General features: G+C 47.2%; 1 protein-coding gene across 1 annotated transcript in view; it reads right to left on the bottom strand.

Moving 5' to 3' along the window:
- The window catches only part of ADAMTS17 (ADAM metallopeptidase with thrombospondin type 1 motif 17), a 367,353-nt gene that overhangs the window by 26,286 nt on the left and 322,072 nt on the right, over positions 1-18,995 (bottom strand). The window contains exon 20 of the mRNA XM_007990567.3: positions 1,196-1,400. Coding sequence (XP_007988758.3) covers positions 1,196-1,400 — 205 coding nt within the window. The remainder of the gene's footprint in view (positions 1-1,195; positions 1,401-18,995) is intronic.

Here is an 18,995-nt window from a genome sequence, read left to right as displayed (position 1 = left end):
TGCTTGGCTACTTTTTTGTATTTAGTAGAGACAGGGTTTCACCACTGAGTGGAAAATTTATAGTTTTGATCTGATCAAAGCACAAATCTTACTTGGATCAAGAGCGAGGCAATTAAAACTCAAAGGCTCACCTAGGGTACTGGAAAGGGGAGGGGGCAGAATACCTGCCTCAACCCTGCCAGCAACGGGCCGAAAAAAAGTCCCTCTAATGTTAAACTGACAAACATCAGCATATATAAAGAAAAAAAAACAATCAAACAACAAAATCTCAAACTCTCTTCCTTTCCTAAAATATCATAAAATGAGGATAAAGACTCTGATCTATAAACAAATACATGCCACGATCTGTTTGAAAATTAACCTTTGTTTTAGAGCAGCCAATGGCAGACTTCTCGTTCATTAAAAATGGGCTGAATACTTTGTTATTCAAAATAATTCCAACTGTTTGGCAATAGAGGGAACTTTAAAAATATTTTCCACACTAAAGAGCGTCTTGGATGAGCCTCTCTGAGTTTCCTAGACTACTCTGGTAGAAGACCTGAGGGAAGCCTGCCCTTTATTCAGCTATTTTTTTTTTTTTTTTTTTTTTTTTTGTAGTTTTATAGCCAAACAGTCAAAATCATTAATGCAAAGTCAATGCAAAGCCCTGAAGGATGACATCACCAAAGATAAAATCGTACTCCCAGGACCAACCTTCAAAGTTAAGACTTAAGGCTTAATCCACTTCTTTCCAAAACATTTTATGGCATGAGATTTGTAACTCCAACTTGCACACTAAAAGCTGTCCCTCCTGGCATCTGACTCTTGTAATCTACAAAGACTGCTGGGGGATTAAAGGAAAACCTTTGAAACCACCTTCCCAGCCTGAGCACACCACAGTTAAATACACTCAAAGGAGAATTAAAAAGTCGGTCAGTATCTGTCTGTCCTATCTTGATGTGGGAATTTTCATAGGAAATGGGATCAAATAGTCCTTCACTGTGGTGTCAACATGTACATCATGAGAGACATGGTATCTGTGTTTTTGTAGCCACGCTGTTATCTGAGATGGAAATTAAGAACACATGAGCTATAACACAACTTCGAGCTGACCTGGGGGCAAGCGAGGGCTGGGAGGCACCGGAATGTCACCAATACCGTGGCACCATGTTGGAGTCCCTGTGGCTGAGACCTGGCGGCAAGCCCAGGCACCCACCTGTGACCACTCAGATGCCTCCCAGATGGACAGGCAGTCCTGGCCTTCACAGCTCTGCACTGCCGCCGGCCGGGGACCCGGGCAGTAGAGGGGCCGCGTAGCGATGTGTGTGCCGTTCTGCAGCTGGTACACGCAGGTCACCTCCCGGTGCTGGAAGCCTTTCTCACAGGTCGCCGAGCAGGGGCTCCACGGACCTGCTACCCACCTGCCAGACAGGAGGAAAGAGAGAGAGAATGACTCGGGTGAAAGGCCAGCCTCTCCGGAAGGCATTCCAGCCGGATCCTGGAATTGTTGCCCTGTGGTGGGAAAGAGGGAGGAAGACTCAGGAAGCTTTTCAGTCAACCTTGGACATAATTCAGAGTATCGGCACAGAGGGAGTGGCTTGAGTGGTCCTCTGGCTGGATGGTCTCCTCAGCACAGACATCTTTCTGCAATCAACACCCCTACGGCAGACGGAATTATCTGGTCACGGCCTCCATCTAGGGAATTACATATCTGCCTGTTGTCACAGGACCTGCTTCTTTTGACAGGGTGTGAGTGAACAGGATGCTGGCCACGTCCCGGCAGAAGCTCTGAACATGGTTATGCGGTTTGGCTCTGATTCTCTTTGCTTCTTACCCTCTGCTGGGAGAACAGTCCCAGTACAGGGAATGCCCCTACAGACAGCCTGCCCCACTACCACCTGCACTTCTGTCAGTGACTGAGATGTTGGAGTTGTTTGTCACTGCGGCAATAGGGGATTGATACAGCCATTGACAAAGAACCCCCCACCCCACACCAGTCCCAGCTTGATTAACCAGAACTAGGCCCTCCCTGCTTTCCAGAGCCTCCAGGGATGGCTGTGATGCTTGAGAGTGGCAAGCTGTGGGCTGTGGGAAGACAGAGGCTGTTGGGTTTGGCATCTGAAAGTGTTCTTCTAAAACTTCAACTCAGGCCGGGCAGTAGCTCACGCCTGTAATCCAAACGTTTTGGAAGGTTGAGACAGGTGGATCACTTGAGGTCAGGAGTTCGAGACCAGCCTGGCCAACATGGTGAAAACCCATCTCTACTAAAAATACAAAAAATTATCCAGGTATGGTGTCGCATGCCTGTAATCCCAGCTACTCAGGAGGCTGAGGCAGGAGAATCGCTTGAACCCAGCGGGTGGAGGCTGCAGTGAGCTGAGATCACACCACTGCACTCCAGCCTGGGTGACAGAGCAAGACTCTGTCCCCCCAAAAAATAAAAACAAAAAATAAAACATGAAACTTCAGCTCCCTGCGCGACAGCCTGATGATCCAATGCAGCAGGTGTCTGTTGGCCTCAGGTCGCTGGAAAGCAGCTAGCAGCTTGGGAATCATGCTTCCTCAGCACACACATAGGCTTTCCAGTGCCCTCTGGGGAACACTGAGGGATCTCCCCTGCTTGGTTTCTGGATGAGCCAACTGGCTTTGCCCTTTCTTGTCCTGCCTCATAAACTCCTTGCTCCCAAGAGTTCACCACCTGACAAAGCAGCTTGACCTGCGCACCGCCAGGTCTCACAGCCACTCAGTTCCTCCTCATTAGTCAAAAACAGCCCTGAGTCCTGCCCCAAACCAAGTCCGATCATGCCATGCCGGGCCATCCCACTGTTGAGCAATGTCTACAGCTTTTGCCCACTGGAAGGATCCTTTGAATGGGTACTGGATGGTGCCAGCTGTCTCTCACTTTCCAGTCCCAGCTGAGTGGCTCATTTGACCATCCAGGCGCTGCAGATTTACTGAGGGCCTCCCACGTGCCAGGCACCTTCTAGGTTCTGATGAGGAGGCAGTGAGTGAAACAAAGTCCCTGCCCTCTGAAGCTTACATTCTCAACCATATATGCCCAGTGAACCACATATATCACCACAGCATATATAACAAATGTACTAGATGAGATTAGAGACCGTAACACAGTCACAAGTGCTTTAGAGACAAGTCAAGCAGTGTGAGCAGAACAGGGAGTAGGTGGGGGTGACTGCTCTCTTATAGCAGGATGCAGGGAAGGCCTCATTGGGAAGTGGACATCTGAGCAGAGCCTGGGAGGAAGTGAGCCCTATGGCTACACGGGTAAAGGCTTCCAAGGCAGAGGTCACAGTGGTGCAAAGGCCATGGTGGAGGGGCACGCTGGTGGGGTGGAGGCGGAGTGAGGAAGGGGAGAGTGAGGAAAAAGGATGGGATTTGGGAGGCAGAAGGGTGAGATTCCTAGGGCCTGGCTGGCCCAGGTGGCTGTTGTTCAAATAAGATAGAGTCCTGCAGGGTTTTGAGAGAGGAGTGACATGTTCCTTTTGGCTCTGAGAGGGCCACTGGCTCGGTATGGATACCAGTTTATAGTGGGCAGAAGCAGCGGCAGGGAGACCAGAGGAGGCTCCTGCAGCAGTTCCGGTGAGGATGGTGCTGGTTTGAACCAACTGGGGTGGTGCTGGCATCTCTGGTGCTGAGAAGACAGAGCTACCCGGGCTCCTCCCCTCCATCCCAAACTGTCCCTCCTTGTTTCAGGGCACCTCCTCTGGAGCTAAGTCCTAATCCCGTTGGCAGACTCATGACTCTGTCCTCAGGCTTCTGGGGCCTAACTCCAGTGAAGCCCTTCTTGGATCCATGGCTTGCATGGCAGGGATGGGAGCCACAGTGACTCCCTTGGGGTACAGTTGTGAGGACAAGTGGCACATTGTCCATAAACTGCTTACAACAGTGTCTGGCACACGGAAGCCCATGTAAATGTAACTCTTAGCTATCATTGTTGTCACTGTCTCCTCGGTAAGAGATGGAGAACTCCTGCAGGGTGGCCATGAGTTTCATCTCAGCACCCAGCCACTACTCAACATGAAGAGAACTGAGCTAAATTCTACATATTTCTCCTAGTTCATTTCTCCTAGTTCTGGTCTTTGGAGTAACCCAGAGACCTTCTTAAACATGTGAAGATAGCTCTTTTGTTCCCCTTTAAGTTTTCTCTTCTTTTGGCCAAAAGAGTTTGTGTGGCAGATGTTCAATCCCTCCCATTCATTTTCTACTCAGTCACTACTTTTCTTACAGTGGACAACACGGCCCAGATGTGGCCTGGAAGCAGCAAGAATGAACATGATGAATAGGGACAATAAGCACACACACACTAAAAACTTAGCCACTGTCTTCTTCTTCTTCTTCTTTTTTTTTTTTTTGAGGTGGAGTTTTGCTCTTGTCACCCAGCACCCAGGCTGGAGCGCAATGGCACGATCTCGGCTCACTGCAACCTCCACCTCCCAGGTTCAAGCTATTCTCCTGCCTTAGCCTCCTGAGTAGTCGGGCTTACAGGCATGCGCCACCACGCCCGGCTAATTTTTGTATTTTTAGTAGAGACAGGTTTCACCATGTTGGTCAGGCTGGTCTCAAACTCCTAACCTCAGATGATTCACCTATCTCGGCCTCCCAAAGTGTTGGCATTTACAGGCATGAGCCACTGTGCCCGGCCCAACCATACAGCTCCACCAGAATACATCTTAACACTAAAAATATAGAAGAGACATAGTCTCAAATAAAGGAGACATCTTTAAAATGAATAAAAACCTAAGTTTATTTCTCTCATTACTCCCGAGAAATGGTGAAAGCTTTCAGAACAGACTGGTTTCTAGAGTCATCACTGTAGAAATATTGACCCTAGGACACAGATCTTATGCCTGCTGGGGGCTATGGTCAAGAAAATAGAAGAACACCAGAAGGTGCTCTTGGAAGGAGATACAGTGGGGCAGACATTTACTGAGTGTCAACCAGGTTCACTAGACTTCTGGGCCTTCATAGGACCCAAAGCTCTCCCCAAGATGAGAATGACGAAGGCCATGATCCAGGCATGACCATTACCCCTGAATCTAGAATAAGCCACATCTCTCCCAAAGGAAAAAAATGTCTGTACCTGGGAAGAAGAGGCACACAATAGGAGATTGGTAGCTGTGATTCTTTGCTCACGATCACAAAATAAACTGGTCCTTTTCCTTTTTTTTTTTTAAAAAAAGGAAACTGGTTGCAGCACAGAGAATTTTTAGGGTAGCAAAACTGCTTTGTATGATGCTATAATGGTGGAAACATGTCATCAATTTGTCCAAACCCACAAAATATGCAACACTGAGAATGAAGCCTAAGATGAACCTAAGTGGGTGATAATGATGTAGTGATGTGTCAGGGTAGGTCCATCAGCTGTAACGAATGTAGCATCTGGCGGGGCAGACCATGCGTGCCTGCAGCAGGCAGTTTATGAGAAATCTCTCTGTACCTTCCTCTCAATTTTGATGTGAACCTAAAAGTACTCCATAGAATCAAGTCTAGGCCGGGCGCAGTGACTCACACCTGCAATCCCAGCACTTTGGGAGGCCAAGGTGGGTGGATCACCTGAGGTCAGGAGTTCAAGATCAGCCTGGCCAGTATGGTAAAACCCCATCTCTACTAAAATACAAAAGTAGTCCAGCGTGGTGGTGTGCACCTGTGGTCCCAGATACTTGGGAGGCTGAGGCGAGAGAACTGTTTGAACCGGGGAGGCAGAGGTTGCAATGAGCTGAGATCGCACCACTGCACTCCAGCCTGCCAGCCTGAGGAACAGAGTGAGACTCAGTACCCCCAGCCCCCGCCTCCACCAAAAAAAAAAAAAGAATCAAGTCTATTAAGATTAAAAAAAAAAAAAGAGCCAAAACCAAAAAAAAAAAAAAAAAAAGAAATTTGAATGTGATTTTCTTTTTTAAAATAGGGGCTCTGGCTTCATCAATGTTACCCAACTTGATACTATTTCTATATTTTAAGTAGCCAGATTAAACATATTAATCTCCCCATCCTGGACTTCTTTTTGTCTCTCATGAACTGACTCCCACTGGATCTCCTTTGTCTTGCCGTTTTGCAGTTGACTTTGTGAATTAAGACGTCAGGCTTTAGGGTGAGACGTGTTTGGTGCTATTGTGCTGACCCCAACTGTGAAAACAGCTTTGAGTCTGCTCCCGCCTTTGTATCTGCTGTGCTTCCAGGGTCAAGCCTGAGAAGTGGGGCCCCTATGTCTTGCTCATGGGGATGCCACTTGGCATGCCATAGGCCACAGGATGCATTGCCATTGCCAGTACGTGACCACGGCAGGTGCTCTAGTGGACGTGGGTGGTGATTCTGGCCAACACACAGGTCACATCCAAGACACATGGAGGGGACGGGGGAAGAGTTGGGCAAGGCTCAGTAGTCCTGCCCCGGATGTCTCTACATCCCCTATCCCCTCGCTGACTTAAAAAGCCAGATCTGTGGGGAAACAGGGTCAAGAGTGGAAAAAGCAAAAATTTCATTCAAAAAGTTTTGTATATTTAAGAGGCTTCCCACAAAAGTGATTTCTTGATTTGAGCAATTTGGAGAAACGGCCCTGGTAGGGGCACTGTTTTCACACGAGAGATTCCCGCAGAGCGGCGAGGGGTGGCTAGCTGTCCAGCCTCTTCTCTCCTTTGCCTCTGGTGCCAGAATGGAACATACCTCAGGCATCCCTCCTTCCTGCTGTCCAGTCCTTTCCAGTGGAGTTCTTACAATCTCCCTCCTTGTCGCGGCCCAGAGCCTCACAGTGGGAGGGTGACACAGCCCCCAGCACCTGGGGTGTAAGTGCAGCACACGGGTGCCGCCCTGCTCCTGAGCCAGGGATTCTCTGCCATTCATCCCTCCTCTGGGGCTGCCCCTGCCTCCCTCCTATGGTGCAATGGGCATTGCCAGATGGACTGATAAACTCTCGTGTCCTGGGGCCAGCTGGAATTCAAAAACAAGCTCCACCTGCGACAGTGCAGCCTCCTAACCCCACCATGGGGGACCTCGAGTCTCCCCATGACAGAGGAGCACAAATGCACTCATGACTGTGGGTCCCACACCGGGCAGCTCAGGGCACAGCCCTTGCTCCACGCCCTTCCTTCCTCTCCCGCTCCTACTTCCCAGCTCTGCCTGGGGTTCTAGATGTACAGTCAGAAACATGGCTCAGCCCTAAGGAGCCACATAACCAGCTGGATCAGCAGTACACGAGGCTCCCTGCTGTAGAGGAGGTGAACATGGGGCCATGGGGTCCCAGGGAGGCACCTTGCTCTGCCTCAGGGTTGGGGAAGTGATGTCTGAGCTGAGTCTCAGTCAGCAGGGTTAGCCGTGAATAAGCTAGGCCACTGTATCCTGTTTTACTCAGTTTTAAACTCTATTGTCCAGTGTTAGAATGGCACATAGCCACTGAATGGCTATGTGGATGACAGATTAAAAAACAGTATGGTAAGATATTTGCAGCTTCAAAGAGAATAAAACACCTAGGAATCCAACTTACAAGAGATGTAAAGGACCTCTTCAAGGAGAACTACAAACCACTGCTCAGTGAAATAAAAGAGGACACAAACAAATGGAAGAACACAACATGCTCTTGGATAGGAAGAATCAATATTGTGAAAATGGCCATACTGCCCAAGGTAATTTATAGATTCAATGCCATCCCCATTAAGCTACCAATGACTTTCTTCACAGAATTGGAAAAAACTGCTTTAAAGTTCATATGGAACCAAAAAAGACCCCGAATTGCCAAGACAATCCTAAGCCAAAAGAACAAAGCTGGAGGCATCACGCTACCTGACTTCAAACTATACTACAAGGCTACAGTAACCAAAACAGCATAGTACTGCTACCAAAACAGAGATATAGACCAATGGAACATAACAGAGCCCTCAGAAATAATACCACACATCTACAGCCATCTGATCTCTGACAAACCTGACAAAAACAAGAAATGGGGAAAGGATTCCCTATTTAATAAATGGTGCTGGGAAAATTGGCTAGCCATAAGTAGAAAACTGAAACTGGATCCTTTCCTCACTCCTTATATGAAAATTAATTCAAGATGGATTAGAGACTTAAATGTTAGACCTAAAACCATAAAAACCCTAAAAGAAAACCTAGGTAATACCATTCAGGACACAGGCATGGGTAAGGACTTCATGTCTAAAACACCAAAAGCAACGGCAACAAAAGCCAAAATTGACAAATGGGATCTAATTAAACTAACGAGCTTCTGCACAGCAAAAAAAAACAAAACCAAAAACAAAAACAAAAAACTACCATCAGAGTGAACAGGCAACCTACAGAATGGGAGAAAATTTTTGCAATCTACTCATCTGACAAAGGGCTAATATCCAGAACCTATAAAGAACTCAATCAAATTTACAAGAAAAAACCAACCCCATCAAAAAGTGGGCAAAGGATATGAACAGATACTTTTCAAAAGAAGACATTCATACAGCCAACAGACACATGAAAAAATGCTCATCATCACTCGCCATCAGAGAAATGCATATCAAAACCACAATGAGATACCATCTCACACCAATCAGAATGACAATCATTAAAAAATCAGGAAACAACAGGTGCTGGAGAGGATGTGGAGAAATAGGAACACTTTTACACCATTGGTGGGACTGTAAACTAGTTCAACCATTGTGGAAAACAGTGTGGCGATTCCTGAAGGATCTAGAACTACAAATACCATTTGACCCAGCCATCCCATTACTGGGTATATACCCAAAGGATTATAAATCATGCTGCTATAAAGACACATGCACACATATGTTTATTGCGGCACTATTCACAATAGCAAAGACTTGGAATCAACCCAAATGTCCATCAGTGACAGACTAGATTAAGAAAATGTGGCACATATACACCATGGAATACTATGCAGCCATAAAAAAGGATGAGTTCGTGTCCTTTGTAGGGACATGGATGTAGCTGGAAACCATCATTCTCAGCAAACTATCGCAAAAACAGAAAACCAAACACTGCACGTTCTCACTCATAGGTGGGAATTGAACAATGAGAACACTTGGACTCTGGAAGGGGAACATCACACACCAGGGCCTATTATGGGGAGGGGGTAGGGGGAGGGATTGCATTGGGAGTTATACCTGATGTAAATGATGAGTTGGCGGGTGCTGACGAGTTGATGGGTGTAGCACACCAACATGGCACAAGTATACATATGTAACAAACCTGCACGTTGTGCACATGTGCCCTAGAACTTAAAGTATAATAAAGAAAAAAAAGAAAGAAAAGAAAATGTAGCACATATACACCATGGAATACTATGCAGCCATAAAAAAGGATGAGTTCGTGTCCTTTGTAGGGACATGGATGCAGCTGGAAACCATCATTCTCAGCAAACTATCGCAAGAACAGAAAACCAAACACCGCACGTTCTCACTTATAGGTGGGAATTGAACAATGAGATCACTTGGACTCTGGAAGCGGAACATCACACACCGGGGCCTATTGTGGGGAGGGTGGAGGGGGGAGGGATAGCATTAGGAGATATACCTAATGTAAATGACGAGTTAATGGATGCGGCACACCAACATGGCACATGTACACATATGTAACAAACCTGCACATTGTGTACATGTACCCTAGAACTTAGAGTATAATAATAATAAAAAAATATTTGCACACCTGTGTTCACAGCAGCATTATTCACAATAGCCAAAAGGTGGAAGTGACCCAAGTGTCCACCAAAGGATGAATAGATAAAGTGTAGTTTATGCATACAAGAGAATATTACTTGGTTATCAAAAAGGAGATTCTGATGCATGCTATGACATGGATGAGCTTTATGCCAAGAGAAAGAAGGCAATAACCAAAGGACAAATCCTGTGCAATTCCACTTACGTGAGATCCCTGGAGCAGTCAGATTTATAGAGACAAAGTAGAATGATGGTTGCCAGGGGCTGAGGGGAAGGGGGAATAGGGAGTTAGTGTTCAATGGGGGCAGACTTTCAGCTGAAAAAGAGGAAAGTGCTGTAGTTGGATGGTGGTGATGGCTGCATAAGGTGAATGTACTTACTGCCACTGAACTGTACAATTACAAATGGTCAAGATGGTAAATTTTATGTGTATTTTACCACAATTTAAAAAGATGGTATCAGTGGGTGGTTAGAAGCAAGTTGTAAATCAGTGAAGAAAAGTCACAGAAGCGGTGTTTCTTAAGCCCCAGGCAGCTGAAGGGGAGAGCAGAGGGCTGTGCCCGGGGTGCACACATTCATGCTTGCAGTGCAGGAGGAGCCGTCTACAGGGGTTGCTGTGTGGTCTTCGTGCACAAGCACTCCACAGCGTATTTTAGCTATTTTTCAGCTAGACTTTTTGCTTCTGATCTTGACAAATCTCAATGAGATATGGGCAGAAAATGACTTTCTTAAAACTTTTTTTTTTTTTTTTTTTTTTTTGGTGGCATAAAGAAATCACTTCACCCAAACCACCTACAGGAGCCCACCTACGATACTTGAACAACACTGTGCAACTAAACACCACAGTAAAATCACACTGACTCCAAATCCAGTAATTTGGGAAAGAAATTATATAGTTCTGTAAAACAATTTATATTCCAATTACATTGTAAGCCCTATTTTTTTCCACTAGTAAGCCCTAAAAAGCGTTAACAGCAACATTTATTAGCTGAGTTTGAGTTAGCTGCTCTTCTTAAAAGCATGATACTGTAATTCTTTTTTTTTTTTTTTTTTTTTGAGTGGAGTCTCACTCTGTCACCCAGAATGGAGTGCAATAGCGCAATCTCAGCTTACTGCAGCCTCCACCTCCTGAGTTCAAGGGATTCTGGTGCCTCAGCCTCCCGAGTAGCTGGGATTACAGGTGTGCTCCACCATGCCTGGCTAATTTTTGTATTTTTAGTAGATTCTGGGTTTCACCATGTTGGCCAGGCTGGTCTTTAACTCCTGACCTCAAGTGATCTGCCTGCCGTGGCCTCCCAAAGTGCTGGGATTATGGACATAAGCAATCACGCTCGGCTCATTTTTGCAGTTTTAGTAGAGATGGAGTTTTGGCATGTCTGCCAGGCGGGTCTTGAACTCCTGGTATAAAGTGATCAGCCTGCCTCAGCCTCCCAAAGTGCTGGGAGTACAGGCATGAGCCACCATGCCTGGCTGAAACTGCAATTCTTTAGGAAGCCACAGTTAACACTTCTCTAATTCAGGGCACCTCTTCTCCCGTTCCTCTGCAGGAGTCAGAACGGACTCTGCTTCCTTTCCTGCCTAGCAGCGACTCAGTTCCTCTGCATGTGCTTCAAGTTAAATCATCCTAATGAGATGCTTCAGGCAGCTCAGTGACCACATGAGACCCTGTATTCTTATTGCTACTGTAACAAATTACCCCCAACTTCATGGCTCAAAATAACGGAGATTTATTATCTTACAGTTCTGGAGGTCAGAAGTCTGGCATGAGTCTCTCAAATCTAGAACCAGGGTGCTGAGAGGGCTGGTTCCTCCTGGAGACTACAGGGAAGAATCCATCTCCTGCCTTTTCCAGCTCCGCACTGCCCCATTCCTAGGCTTGGGGCCTCTTCCTCCTTCCTCAAGGCCAGGAGTGGCGGGGCAGTGTTTCTCACACTGTGTCACTCCGACCTTCTCTTCTGACTCATCTCCTACTTGGAAGGACCCTTGTGATGACCCCAGACTCATCCAGATAATCCAGAATAATTTACTTTAAGGCCAGCTCATTACCAACCCGATAATCAGTTGGTCTTAAAATTTGCCAGTAAAAGGACTGCCAATAAAAGCATCACAACTGACTACCAACCTGTATTAGTTTGCTAGAGTTGTCGATAAAAGTATCACAAACTGGGCGACTTAAAACAAGAGGAATCTATTCCCTCACAGTTTTGGAGGCCAGAAGTCCAAAACCATGGTGTCAGCATGGCTGGTCCTCCCTGAGGGCCCTGAGGGAGAATGTGCTCTGTGTCTCTCTCCTAGGTTCTGGTGGCGGCTGGGAAGCCCTGGTGTTCCCTGGCATGCAGAAGCATCACTCCAGCCCCAGCCCCAGCCTGCATCTTCCCACAGTGTCCTCTGTGTGTCTGTGTCCTCACATGACCCTCTTCTTATAAGGACACCTGCCATATCGGATCAAGGCCCCACCCTACTTCAGTATGATATCATTTTACCTAATTACATCTGCCGCGACCCTATTTCCAAATAAGATCACATTTTGAGATACTGGGGGTTAGGACTTCAATAAAAGAATTTTCAAGAGGATGCAATTCAATCCATACCACAACCTTAAGACCATCTGCAACCTTAACTCCTCTTGGCCACACAGGGTCACATATTCCCAGGTTCTACGGATTACAAAGCGGACACCTGTGGGGGCCGTTATTCTGCCAACCACACACTCACCGCGTTCACAATTCTGAAAAAACTCGCTCCTATTTAAAATTCAATTTATATTTACGTCTTGATTTGGCTGAGATTTAAACTAGGTAAGGGCCTTGTGAGGTCTGCTGAGATGTGACAGTTGTTGGAAGGAAACAATGGCATCATCAGGGTCACACTCTTCTGACACCGTTATTTTATGCTGAATATAGAGTAAATCTCAAATGCAGGCAGCCGAAAAGAAGACCCTGGCAGGTGGTTATTTTCAACAACTTTAAATCCTCAAAAAACAGCATGAGATGTTGTATTACAACACAATCGGGGCTAACAAGTGGTTTGTTCAGGGGTCCAGTGTCAACTTTGTGCCTCCCCAGAATGTGTGAAAAAGGAGGCTCTGGTATCGACTGAGTGTCTAATCTGTGCCAATCTCTGTGCTAGGAATGTTCCCCACATTCACTCAATCAAAGTAAGGAAACAGGTGCCTGTGTGTGATTCTCTGAGCATCTGTTAGAGACAGGCCAATTTCAGGTGGGGCATCAAGCAAGTCACACATATAACATCGCAGCATAAAAAGAAGGGTGGGAAAGAGTCCCCTAGCTCCAGAACATGCAGGCCAGGCCAAAGACAGCAGCCACTGGCACGGTCAACCCGCTCAGCCTCAGCTTGTTTGTTCCCAGACACATGAGTGTCAACCTCACGTTGAGTCCTGAACCAAGGGCTGGGACACTTGACTCAGTTTCCCTGCCTTCACAAAGCTCAGGCAAGTGTGTGGTCTTCAGGGGGAGGGGAAAACATAAAAACAGACAATTTCTTTACCATCTGACAAGTGCTGGGAAGGAACTGGAGCTTGGGTTGGGTCCTGAAGGTCAAAGTGGAGCTGGTCACTCTAATAAGCAGGGCTCAGCATTCCGACGGAGGGAGCCTGCCCTCACAATGTCCAGGAGGCAGAAGGGCTGTGGTGCAATTGACAAGTCTGGGATGTCTGGTCCACACCTTAAGGCTGGGGTGGGAGACAGGTGGCCTTTGGTGCACCCAGGAATCATGTGCCATAGGGCAAGATGATGGCTTTCCCCAAGGCAGTGGTAGCAAGGGGACAACAGGCCTTGGTGGAAGACCCTTTTTTTTTTTTTTTTTTTTTTTTTTTTTTGAGACAGAGATGGAGTTTCGCTGTTGTCACCCATGCTGGAGTGCAATGGCACAATCTTGACTCATTGCAACCTTTGCCTCCTGGGTTCAACTGATTCTCCTGCCTCAGCCTCCCTAGTTGGAAGACTCTTAAAGGGTGGAGATGACAGGGCCTTTGGTATGTGGGGTCAAAGAGAAAAAGAAGGCAACAAATGTCAGGCTCAGGACTCTGAGCCCAAGAATGTTGGTGGTGCCTCCACTGAGAGACAGCACCCAGGAGAGGAGTTGGCCTGGGGTGGAAGGGTGGCGCTGCTTTAGAGGCTGGGTTGAGGGGCCACTGAGCGCAGTGTCAGGCAGTTTGGCAGATGCAGTCTGCAGCTTGGGGTGTGGTCGGGTTGGAGACATAGGGCTGGAGTCATTAGCAAGAAGGTCATGGGGGAAACCAAAGGTAAGGAGGACTCATCCAGACAGCACAGACACAGAGAAGACAGGCTAGAGGGCAGGGGCTTGGCGAATGCAAGCACCTGGGTGAATGAAAGCCTCCAAAAGAGATGCAGAGGGGGTGACCACCAGGCTGGGGATGCTGGGAAGGGACTGCACCTGTAGTGCTGGGGACTGAAAAGTGTCTTTGGATTTGGCAGCAGAGAGAGGCTATTGGCCCAGAAGAGGCCTCAGGGGGAAGAGGGATGGATGGGTGATGGAGAGGGTGGTCTCAATGCCTCTTAAGAAATGTGGTCTGATGCCTGCAAAGTGGGCTCTGCAGACCCTCCCTCTCAGAGAGGAAGTGAACTTTGGAAACCAGCCTGCCCAGAGGTGCCTGGGAGTCAGAGGGGCTGTGTGGGGGCCTGTGAGCCTCCAGCCTAGTGTACTGTGTGAGGAAGAGGAGAGGACAAGGGGATTTCTGTGGCCAGGGAAGCACCGAGAGTGAGCAAGAGGCAGAAGAAGCCACTGAGAGAACAGGCTGGGAGTTTCCTCCTGCAGACACATGGGGATGGGACCCTGCCCACAGGCGGTGCCTCACGTAAGTCATCGTGGGCCAAACGGCAGAGCCCGTGACCCATCAGAGGCAATATCCAAGTTATGGGCAGCTAAGGAGGAGGAGGCCAGAGCCCAGGGCCCAGGAGGACACCTGAGGGAAGGGCTTGGCCTTGGCCAGAGCTGGACCGCCGTCTCCCCTTGGAGTTTGGTGACGAGCCTGGGCTGGTGCATTACAGCATCCTGAAAAAGAGCCCAGCCTGAAGAGTGATCTTGTCCCTTCCTGTCCCAGGGAGAGTTGGGCAGTCTGATCTGGAAAGCAAGATGGATCAGAGCTCTCACTTCTCATTTATTCTCTGCCCTGAGCTAGCCTGAAAAAACAGGCTCGCACATATCCCTGGAGGGTCAGCCCCATGACTCTAACACACATGTGGTCACCTCTCCAGTTTGTGCCCTTTTTTCTTTGTTTGTTTTTGAAACTGGGTCTCACTCTGTCACTCAGGCTAGAGTGCAGTGGTGCAATCTTGGCTCACTGCAGCCTCAACCTCTTGGGTCTCAAGTGATCCTTCTACATCAGCCTCCCATGTAGCTGGGACTACAGGCGTGCACCACCATGCACAGCTAAGTTTTTGATTTTCTGTAGAGACAAGGTCTCACTATATTGCCTAGCCTGGTCTTGAAATCCTGGGATCAAGCAATCCTCCCTTCTCGGCCTCCCAAAGTGCTAGGATTAGAGATGTGAGCCACTGCGCCTGGCGTGCCCTGTCCTTCTCTACCCGCTGTCTCATTCTCATGCCCACTGTAACTCCCAGATGAAGAGGCATGAGACCTGCGGGTTTCCCTCTACAGAGGGAAACCAACCTGGAGAGGCAGCAAGACTGGCCTCGGGCCCCCCATTCCTATGTAGGTGGGTCCCCTGTGCCTCAATTGAGGGGCATTTTTATTCATATAATCCTACTTCCAGCACGGGTGCACCTGACCAGCCTCATCATGACACCCTGAAAGCTCAAGGTGCCCACATACTAAAATCAGACATTCTCAAATTCTCAGAAGGACCCTGGGGTTGGACAGACCCAGACTCAAGTCCTCACTCCACTGACTCCCCAGCTGTGTAACCTGGGGGAGTCTGTGCTCAAGCCTCAGTTTCCTTCTTTGTAAGATGTTGCTCTCATGTCACAGGCTTGTTGGAGGCACGGCTGAGGTGACCTCTACCAAGCACTCAGCCCAGGCCTGACACTCCACAGGCCTGATAAACCCCAGCTATTATGACTGTTGTGACCGTTATTCTCCATCCAAGCATCGGTCTCGTTAAGAGGAGTTGCTGTTCCCCCACAACCCTCTGGAATGGGCAGTCTATGTGGACAATCCAAACCAAAACAGAGATGGTCACATTCATCTGAATTTTTTTTCTAACTTTCAATAGATTTGCATGATTCAGATAGGAGGGACAGGACACTCACAGCTGAAGGCCTCCGAGTACTGAATCTTATTTTGGATTTACCTTCTGTGAGCTTTGGGTCTGATATGGTTTGGCTGTGTCCCCACCCAAATCTCATCGTGAATTGTAGCTCCCATAATTCCCATGTGTCATGGGAGGGACCTGGTGGGAGGTCATTGAATCATGGGGGTGGGTTTTTCCCGTGCCGCTCTCATGATAGCAAATAAGTCTTGAGATCTGATGGTTTTATAAAGGACAGTTCCTCTGCACATGCCTTCTTGCCTGCCACTATGTAAGATGTGTTTTTGTTTCCTTTTGGCTTCTGCCATAATTGTGAGGCCTCTCCAGCCATGTGCAACTGTGAGTCCATTAAACCTCTTTCCTTTACAAATTACCCAGTCTCTGGTATGTCTTTATTAGCAGCATGAGAACAGACTAATATAGGGCTCCTCATTTGTAAATCAGGGGCAAGAGCATTGGGCGTGTGTGTGAGGACTGAATGATAAGTAAATATATTGGGCATGGGGCATCCAGGAGGCACCTGCACAGGGGATGCTCCAGGCATGCACATTCCTTCCTTCTCTCCACCGTGCAGGACCAGAGACAAAGCAAGCACTTTGCTCTGCTTTGCTGTGGGAGGCAAGGCCCTTCCCAGTGCACCTGCAATGCTGCTCTCCACGCATGCTATGGGCTTGTGGGTGAGAGGCTGTGACAGGAGCTGGCCAGCCAACAGCCCATGCTCCCAGGCCCTTCCCAGGAAAGACCAGCGTCAGAGGTTCCCGTCTGCCTGAGACTGGGTCCCTCTCACAGCTCATGGCAGATGGCAGCCAGCAACTCTGTTACAAAAACAACCAAAACACAGCGTTAACATGTGCTGTGCATAGTTCTGAAGACCTGTGGCTACTTTTATTGAACAGATGTCTGCAAAAAAGGAGTGAGGTGGGGAGGTACAACTGTGACTTCACTAGCTGGGTTGTAATGTTGTCCCAGGGGACCCAGGGGGACGCCTTACAGCAACATGTGAGGCTTCCATGCAGCCTTTCTCCATTTAAAACTCGAGAATTATGAGTTCTCATATACATGTCCCCGAAAAGTAATATTGTTCCCATATTTGCTTTTTGAAAGAGGAAATGAAAATCTGCAGCACATTGTGAGGCGCCCTGCACCATCTGCGCATGTGCGCGTCTCTGGAAGCAGGCAGTTCTACTTGCAGAGAGGCCCCACGACGCAGAGAACACTGTCTTTTGCTAACAGTAAGGACTACTGAGAAACCATTTGCACCCTTAAATCCTGTAGAAAACACTGATTTCGAGGCTTCAGTGACTTAGTTCAACCCTAAGAATCGAGATGGGTGATCGGCCAGGGTCTTTCCATGTTTTCCTGAAAAAATCCTTGGGCCATGATGGTTAGTTCTCATTTGCTGGGGAAAGAGACAGAAAGGAAGGAAGGAAGAAGGGAGGGAAGGAAAGGAGGAGGGAGGGGAGGGAGGGGAGGGAGGGGAGGGAGGGGAGGGAAGGAAAGAAGGAGGGATGGGAAGGAGGGATGGGAGGGAGGGAAGGAAAGGTGGGACAGCAAGGAGGGAAGGAAAGGAGGAGGGACGGGAAGGAGGGAAGGAAAGGAGGTAAGGAAAGAAGGGAAGGAGAGAAGGAAGGAGGAAAGGAGAGAAGAAAGGGAGGAATGAGGAAAGGAAAAGAAGGACGGGAGGGAACAAAGGCAGGCAGGAAGGTTTTCAACACTTTGCTATTATAAAATATGGTTTAAGGGAAAGTATTTCTAAAATAGATTCTCTGGTTATTACACCAGCTAAGCCTTTTTCAGAGCTTCCTATGTACCAGGCAATGTTCTAAGCACTTTACATGATTCAACTTATTTGATCCTTGCTTTGATCCTATAAAGATCCATTCTACAGGTGAGGAAACCGAGGTACAGTCTCCAATCTCACTCAGATCACGGCAAATGCCATTAATTCATTCTTGTTTATGGCCGAGTAGTATTCCATCACATAAACATACCACAGTTTCTTTATCCACTTGTTGACTGATGGGCATTTGCGTTGGTTCCAAGATTTTGCAACTGGGAATTGTGCTGCTATAAACATGCTAGTATCTTTCTTGTATAATAACTTCTTTTCCTCTGGGTAGATACCCAGTGGCGGCATCGCTGGACCAAATGGTAGTTCTACTTTTAGTTCTTTAAGGAACTTCCACGTTGTTTTCCATAGTGGCTGTACTAGTTTACATTCCCACCAGCAGTGTGGAAGTGTTCCCTGATCACGGCATCCACGCCAACATCTACCATTTTTTGATTTTTTGATTATGGCCATTCTTGCAGTAGTAAGGTTGTATCGCATTGTGGTTTTGATTTGCATTTCCCTGATCATTAGTGATGTTGAGCACTTTTTTCTTAAGTTTGTTGACCTTTTGTATATCTTCTTTTGAGAATTGTCTGTTCATGTCCTTTTACCACTTTTTGATGGGATTGTTTTATTCTTATTGTTTTGTTTGAGTTTGTTGTAGATTTTGGATATTAGTCCTTTGTCAAAAGTATAGATTGTGAATATTTTCTCCCACTCTGTGGGTTGTCTGTTTACTCTGCTGTTCCTTTCACCATGCAGAAGCTCTTTAGTTTAATTAAGTCCCAACTATTTATCTTTGTTTTTATTGCAGTTGCTTTTTAGTTCTTGGTCATGAAATCCCCGCCTAAGCCAATGTCTAGAAGGGTTTTTCCAATGTTATCTTCTAGAATTTTTATAGTTTCAGGTCTTAGATTTAAGTCCTTAATCCATCTTGAGTTGATTTCTGTTATTAGGTGAGAGATGAAAATTCAGTTTCATTCTCCTACATGTGGCTAGCCAATTATCCCAGCACCATTTGTTGAAAAGGGTGTCCTTTCCCCTTTTTTATGTTTTTGTTTGCTTTGTCAAAGATAAGTTGGCTGTAAGTATTTGGGTATATTTCTGGGTTCTCTATTTTGTTCCACTGATCTATGTGCTTATTTTTATACCAGTACCATGCTGTTTCAGTGACTATGGTCTTATAGTATAGTTTGAAATCAGGTAGTGTGATGCCTCCAGATTTGTTTTTTTTTTGCTTAGTCTTGCTTTGGCTATGCAGGCT

Source organism: Chlorocebus sabaeus, chromosome 29 (assembly GCF_047675955.1).
Source record: "Chlorocebus sabaeus isolate Y175 chromosome 29, mChlSab1.0.hap1, whole genome shotgun sequence".
Lineage (NCBI taxonomy): Eukaryota > Metazoa > Chordata > Mammalia > Primates > Cercopithecidae > Chlorocebus > Chlorocebus sabaeus.
The sequence above is the reverse complement of the archived record's forward strand: the minus strand, read 5'-3'. Positions and strand labels throughout refer to the sequence as shown.